The 7,347-nt window shown below is 31.8% G+C and overlaps 1 protein-coding gene across 1 annotated transcript in view; it reads right to left on the reverse strand.

The window, feature by feature from the left end:
* LOC102584334 (protein LSM12 homolog) overlaps positions 1-5,584 on the reverse strand; it is a 16,832-nt gene extending 11,248 nt beyond the window's left edge. Inside the window, exons 1-3 of the mRNA XM_006340047.2 lie at positions 5,387-5,584; positions 5,145-5,307; positions 4,984-5,064 (exon numbers count right to left, since the gene is read on the reverse strand). Of these exons, the coding sequence (XP_006340109.1) occupies positions 4,984-5,064; positions 5,145-5,307; positions 5,387-5,510 (368 nt within the window). The 5' untranslated portion in view covers positions 5,511-5,584. The remainder of the gene's footprint in view (positions 1-4,983; positions 5,065-5,144; positions 5,308-5,386) is intronic.
* Between the last annotated feature and the right edge of the window lie 1,763 nt (positions 5,585-7,347).

The following is a 7,347-nucleotide window of genomic DNA, read 5'->3' on the forward strand; positions in this document are numbered from 1 at the left end:
TAAAACAATTGTTCCAAATTTTATACTTTCATCCTTAAATAACTTTATTCATAAAAAATATGAAATTCAAAAAATTTGCTTGACTCATTTTATTTATTACATTTTTATATTGTTTTTCCATCTCATATTAATTATTTATATTATTAAAAATAATTATATAAAATTATTTTTTAATTTACAAAAATATGATTAATTAAAAAATTTTCTATTTCATTATAACAATTAATTATTTTTGAAAGTATAAATAAAATTTATAAAGTTACCAAAAAAAATTAAGGTATATATTTTATTTGTGTTTTCTTAAGAAATTTGTAAAAGAAAAAGTAGATCATTAATATGAAAAATAAAGAAGGTATAAATTTAATATGTTCTTTATCTTCTCTCAACAATTCATAATCCAAAAACACTTCAATCCACAAATACTCTTCAATAAGTAACTAAAACGGAAAGAACATCAATGATCTTGAAAAACAATTACATAAGTTTTGATACTATTGTCATGAAATTCAAAAAACGAAAAACATCCATAAACACCAACATAAATACATATTATTTCCGTCAATTTATACCATATTTTTATTCTTAAAAATCAAGATAGGTGAAATTTAATAAATATTTTGCTTATCTATTTTTCTTACATGTTCTTAAAGAAATTATAAATATAAATAATATTTTAAATAATTTATTCCTTAAAAGAATTTTTGCAAATTTACAAAATTTATTTATAATTATAAAATAATTGTTAGGATTAAAAAAACTACTTATATTTTGATTTTATAAACTAAAAAATAAATTTCAAACAACTATTTATTATAATAAAATAAATAATATAGAATAGAAAAAATAATATTAAAATAATAAACTAAAAACTTATATAATGATCATAAATCTAAATCAAAATTCAGTACGTGAAAAAAGAAAAGCATAAACTAATTAGTTCAGTGGGTTGATTACATGAATTTTCACTAATTTTTTTTAAATCTCACTATCCTCAATTTTCTTGAATTCATCCAAAAATAAGTAGATTTAATTTTTTCGACTTATTACTTTAATTTCCCCTCAAATAAATAGTAATAAAGATATAAAATATATAATAGATACCGTTTGTGAATTTCAAAGTTTCTTTATTAAAACAAAAATAAAAATAAAATTTACACTAAGAATTAACAAGCAAAAAGGAAAATGCAAGTAAGAAAGAAAAAGTAAAAGAAAAGATTAAAATTTGAAAAGAAAAAGTAGGGAAATAAGTACATATGGGTCCCACAGTATACATGTGGCAGCCAAATGAGGCCTCACACATATGTGTGCCTCGCCCAGAATAAAAAATTTCGATTTTCTTCACCTTACTCTAGTTACATCCAATTGTACCACCTGAAATTATCGAATAATTTTCTAACTTAACTCAGACCTCCATGCCTGCAATTGAGCATGTGTTCTGATTGACCTGCTACAATGTTTAAATCAATTCGGTCAACCAACTTCGTAGTATCCTTAGAGATCTTGCTCCTAATACCTTGTGATTTTGATCAAGAAATGTCTCTTTGATCTTTTGACATTAACTCCTTAATTTTCTTCTCTGTCCTAATAGCAAGTTTTAAGTAGTCTTAAGGAGCAAGAAAAAAGAGGAAATAGACTAGCTGGTTTGGCCACAACAAACCAAGACCCTGGTTCGTAACGAAAGCGTCACGACAACATCCAAAGAAGACCTTTGGGTTCTTAAGTAGGGGGCAAGGAGGAGCACATATGAATGAAGGCCACTACATAAGCCTAGAGTGGCTAATAGAAAGCGTGCAACACCTTGTATAGATTGGGTGAAGCTTAAAAAAGCAAGCCCCTACCACAGAAAGTCATTACGTGCTGTCCTAGCTAGTAAAAGGAGCTGGATGATATTGTACCTCAGATGTACTCTTTTGAGGGATGAGCAATCCCCCTTTTTTTTAGGAACTGAGCAACAATAATGGCAATGAGAACTACATTTTGGTCTGAATTCTATGGTAGAGAACATTGCTATAATAATTGGGCCATGAAAGACTACGTATTGCGAAAGAAGGGGTCCACTAATAGAGTTAGGCAGGGAGGCAATACTTGTTATTAGGTTAGAGAAAGGCATGGTCTGTAAGCAATGTTGAAAAATAACTATTAGGAAAATCCTTAACCCCACAATGTTGAAAAATAACTATCAAAGTTGCCATGTGACTTCAAAGTAACAAAACAAATTTGTACTTTCTTCAACATCTCTTTCACAAAAGATGCTCCTTCTGCACATATGAATACCTTTTACTGCAAATTTGCTTGAGTTAAACAGTCATCATGAACCAAAACCTAGCAAAAACACTCCACTTTAAATGGCACCTTGGACCACAATATAACCTTCCAGCGTAAAGAGGAGTATAATGTGCTATTGGAACCAAGACTACGTAAGATTTGATTGTAAAAGTCATTTTTTCTGCACAGTCCAGACCAAAAAGATCATCTTTATCATTTATAAATGATGCCAAACTTATATCATGTTACCATATCATCCACTTCCCAACCAAAACAATTTCTCCTTATATTCAAAACTCAGATGTCAATTATTTCCACTTCTCAAAAGAGCAACAACAGAATTTCTACCCTTTTACTTGAGGCTCGAATAAATTCCCGACCCAATCATTTCTTAAATGTAACTAAATTTCTAGATTTCTCCTTAATGTAAAATTCCAATTTTCTATCTAGCTTTTCTACTTAACATGTCCAACTAATTTTACCCAGATTGTTACCTTACTGAAATCCTCCTCCTTCATCTTAACCCAAAATTGAGTATCCAAAACTCATATAGGCGAATTCCCAGGTGGGTAAAGCATGTACCATTTATATAAACTTTTTGCACAGTCTTGCACTTTATGTGCTCTTAGTCTTTATCTTCTACACATTTCCAATCCCTTACAATATGAAACCAATCACCTACATAACTATCATATAATGTTGAAGTTAAATTTAACCCTTCTTTAATAAAAAGTTTCTCTTTGAATGGGAGCCTTGGAGAATCTTTGTGTGTCCTATAGGTCACGGGATCAAGTTGTAGAAGCAGCCACTAATGCTAGCATTAGGGTGCGACCCTTCCCATGATTTAGCATGTTTTTTGCACTGTGCTTCCCATAAAAAGTTTCTCTTCCTCTCCATAGCTCATACAACATTTATGAGCTACTTCCCGGATCTCTTAGCTCAAAGGACTTTTCTACAACTATAAAGAATCAATGAGCTACCTCTAATCTCTACAAACTCAGAGGATTTTACTCAAAGAATCTTACTACCCAGCATAAACCCCAAGTGATGGACTTGGAAACTAAGAGGAAGGGGAAGAAGAAGACTTCGTATAATCGATCGAGGATCAAATGGGGTTGCTTGACCCCTGCCCAAGCCTAAAAGATAAAGGAGAAGCTAATGGCAACGGGGGCTTGGGGGAGTAGTGGAGAACAACATGTGGGATAAGACAGCAACAAGAGAGGTTATAAGGGTTACGAAGGGCAACTTTTGTGGTCATCGAGTGGATTGGATGGAATGGAAAGTACAAGGCAAATGAAAGCAAAGAAGGCTTCTTATGCTTAATTGGTGGAGAGAAGACGAGAAGGAGAGGTGGACGAACATGGTAAGGTATAAGGCGATGAAAAAGGACGTGAAGTTAGCGATTTCATTGGCAAAAATCGACAACTTTCAAACGCATGTATGTCGAGCTAAGAGACAAAAGCGGGGATAAGAAGTTGTACAGGCTCCTCAAGGGGAGAGAGAGGAAGGTTGAGACTTGGATCAAATGAAGTGCATCAAAGATGAGGACGGTAAAGTGCTAGTGAAAGATGCACACATTAGATGAAGATGACTGGCATACTTTCATAGATTCTTGAACGAAGAAGGGTACATGGACATCGTGTTGGGTGATTTAGAGAACTTAAAGAGTCAGTGAGATTTTGAATACTATCAAGCATTTTATCCCTTCCTTGTGACAGAGCAGGGCTCTAGTCCGGAGCATTTATTTGTTTCACTATCTGTATTATTATTTTTATGCTAGCATCGTCTTATCTTTTGATTCTATTACTACTAATGTTAAATTTACTTTGGCTATCTATACTAGTTTACTCTCAATACTTTTCTTTCTTCATTGTTTTGTAATCTTGCGCTTCTTTCAGACTTATTCTGAGCTGAGGGTCTACCAAAAACATTTTGCGTACACCTCGCCCGACCCCACTTGGGACTATATTGGGTATGTTGCTGTAATATTATTACTTGAGTGGCCAGTTAAGAAGTGCAAGTGCAATCAACACAACTCTTACTTTGGTAAAACCAATGTCACATTAATGTGACTTTTTTGCCTTCATCCTATAGTTGAAAAACTTATCTCACATTGAACTTACTAGGGAGCCATTTGGAAAGTAAGCTATTGTCTTTAACTTTTGGGGTGATGAATGATTAACCTATGGCAGGCAGAGAGCCTGAGACTCTTTATTAGGAACTTAGACTACCTATATGTTGGAAACAACAATAAGAAAAGACTGCCTATAAGTTGGTAAAGGCAGCCCCTTAGAAAGAAGCCAATTCATCATTATAAGAAAGTAGTATTTTGGAACTAATACCACATCTTTGGCATCAACAAGGCAAGTACAGAAAGGAAAGGGAGTAAAGGTATAGGAATGTATCAAAGGGGATGTAGACATTCTTATTTCTGCACCATCTATCGGATAAAGAGAACCAGAACATGCCTGGTTGACATTTAATAGTAATCATATTACATAATAGGGAACCGAATACATTTGATGTTAATTTAATCCAATCATTAAATAAAAATCCATCTTGAAAAGTGAGTTTTTTCTAGTGGCAAGAATACTCTACTTCCAGGCCAGGCATCAGTAGTTCGAGTCAATGAGGAAGCAAAGTGGGAAATAAAGCAAATAAGGCAGATCAGTTAACTTCTTTACTTCTAAGATTCAATAAGTATAAGAAGGCACATACGTTTTAGACAAAGCATCAAATATATTCTGAGCTTCAGCAGTGACCCCAATCCCGAATCTCTCAGCATCTATCTCTGCTTGTCTGCAAAATTTAATCAAACACACAACCCATTAAATTCCAACTCATTATCTTTACAAATTCATAAATAATTTAACAAGAACCTTAAAGCAGAATCTTCTCTGGCTTGAAGGCTACTGAGATCAAGATAACATTTACTGGTATCAAGTGGGTCTTGGTTTTGACCAAGAAAACTGAACTCTTTTATATAGTTCGCTTTCAATAGCCTTATGTCTCTCTTAGGCCCTGATGCAACAACCCCTTCTTGTAATTTCAAACAAACAGTCAAGGAAATCGCAAGAACCAAAAAGAAAATAAATTAAGAGATAAATTGCAGCAAGGATATGAAGAACGAGGATGTTGGAGGGTTTGTCATAGGCGATAACTTGAGCTTCAAACTCGTCACCTAAAGTAGTCTTGATGGATAAAGCGCATCCAATTGCGAACTCTTCGTTGTTGAAAGCTTCCATGGGAGCAGCAGGCACGCTGCAGCTGAGATGAAGGAAAAAAAAAAGTACACTGCAGTTTTTGGTTTGGTAAAAGGGGATTTGTTGCCGAGAGAAAAATGACTTCAAAGCCCAAAATCATAAGAAATAGACACCATGGCCCAAATGACAAAAATAGTTATAGTTTGTAGGGAAATTTTTCAATAAATATTTATTGAAAATGTTAATATTTTGGTTTGTTATAATGCTGACTGTATTTATTTAATTTAGAAGAATATAAATTTTTAATAATAGAATGGAGAGAATCATGGGAGAAAAAATATTTCAAAAACGGTAAAAATATTTCCCTTAGTTTTTTATCCTTACTTGTTTGAACTTTTTTAAATATGATTTTATCTTAAATGTATTCGGATGAACTTCTTTAAATATGATTTTGTGTGTCATTATTTTAAAATGTAATTGAAATATAAATTGCGAGTGATATTGAAAATACAAAATGAGCCAAATAAAATACAAATCTATTTTACTGATGCAAATAGTATGAATACGTATATAATGAATACGTAAATAAATTGTATTTTGGCTATTTAGAATTGAAAATGAATACAAAATCAAATCTAAATACAAATTATCTTGTATACAAAGTGATATTGAAAATACAAAATGAGCAAAATAAAATACAAAATCTATTTTATTAATGCAATTAGGATGAATACATATATAACATAAATAAACTATATTTTGGTTATTTAGAATTGAGAATGAATACGAAATCAAATATAAATACAAAACTTGATGGTATACCATTAGGATGAATACAAAATCAAATCTAAATACAAACTATTTGACATACAAAGTGATATTGTAAATACAAAATAAGTAAAATATGATAAAAATATTGTTTTACATATGCAATTAGGATGAATACCTAAATAATGAAAACATAAATAAACTGTATTTTGGTTATTTAGAATTGAGAATGAATGGACAATTAAGAACTTCAATCCGACAATTGACTCATCAAGTTCCATGGATTCAAGAAGAGTCTTTTCGGAACCATCCATAGAGCGGCGGCGGCGGAGATCTGGAACTCGACAGGGAAACCGCCTGAGTCCGATAAGCATAGAAGTTGTGGAGCAGGTCTGACTCTTGATTAGACGTAGGAGAGGGAAAAATCAGATATTATACCCAAATTTGCACGAAGAATTGCCGGATGTTGAAATCGTACAAGTCGAAGAAATTTCTTAAACAAGTATAGGAGATAACAATGGTGGAAACAATAGAGAGAATGGAGAGATTTGGGGTAAAAAAACCTAGAGAGAATATTAGAATGTGGGGTCTTTTTTTCTTTTTCTTTTTACTTTTAACCGGTAATAGAGTCAAACTAGGTAACTGATTTGAGAAATAAAATGATAGTAAATTAATTATATTAGGATACATTGTATTTGCTACAATAATGACAATAATGACATTTTTAATAATTATTTTAAAATGTAGATGTTTTAGCTAATTATGTTAGGAATTTTGACTAGTTTGCTAATTTTTCATCCCTAGTTTGTATCACCCCTAAAATATATAATTATATAAATGTAATTTTTTTGATAATAGTTGTATCTGCTTTTTACAATACACAAATACAATTTGATAATAATTGTATTATTTTTTTTATACACAAATACAGTTTATTTGATATAACTGATTATATCAATCGAAGAAAATATAATTTGATAATAGGTGATGAGTCCGAGATTTGGACTCATTTAGGGCTTTGTTTGATAGGTTTAGTGTCCTCAAATGTTTAATTTGTGCCATAAACTAATGTTAAAACCTTGATTTTCAGGTATATGGATTGAGGAGCAAA

This window comes from Solanum tuberosum, unplaced genomic scaffold (assembly GCF_000226075.1).
Source record: "Solanum tuberosum cultivar DM 1-3 516 R44 unplaced genomic scaffold, SolTub_3.0 scf00016, whole genome shotgun sequence".
Taxonomy (NCBI): Eukaryota; Viridiplantae; Streptophyta; class Magnoliopsida; order Solanales; family Solanaceae; genus Solanum; species Solanum tuberosum.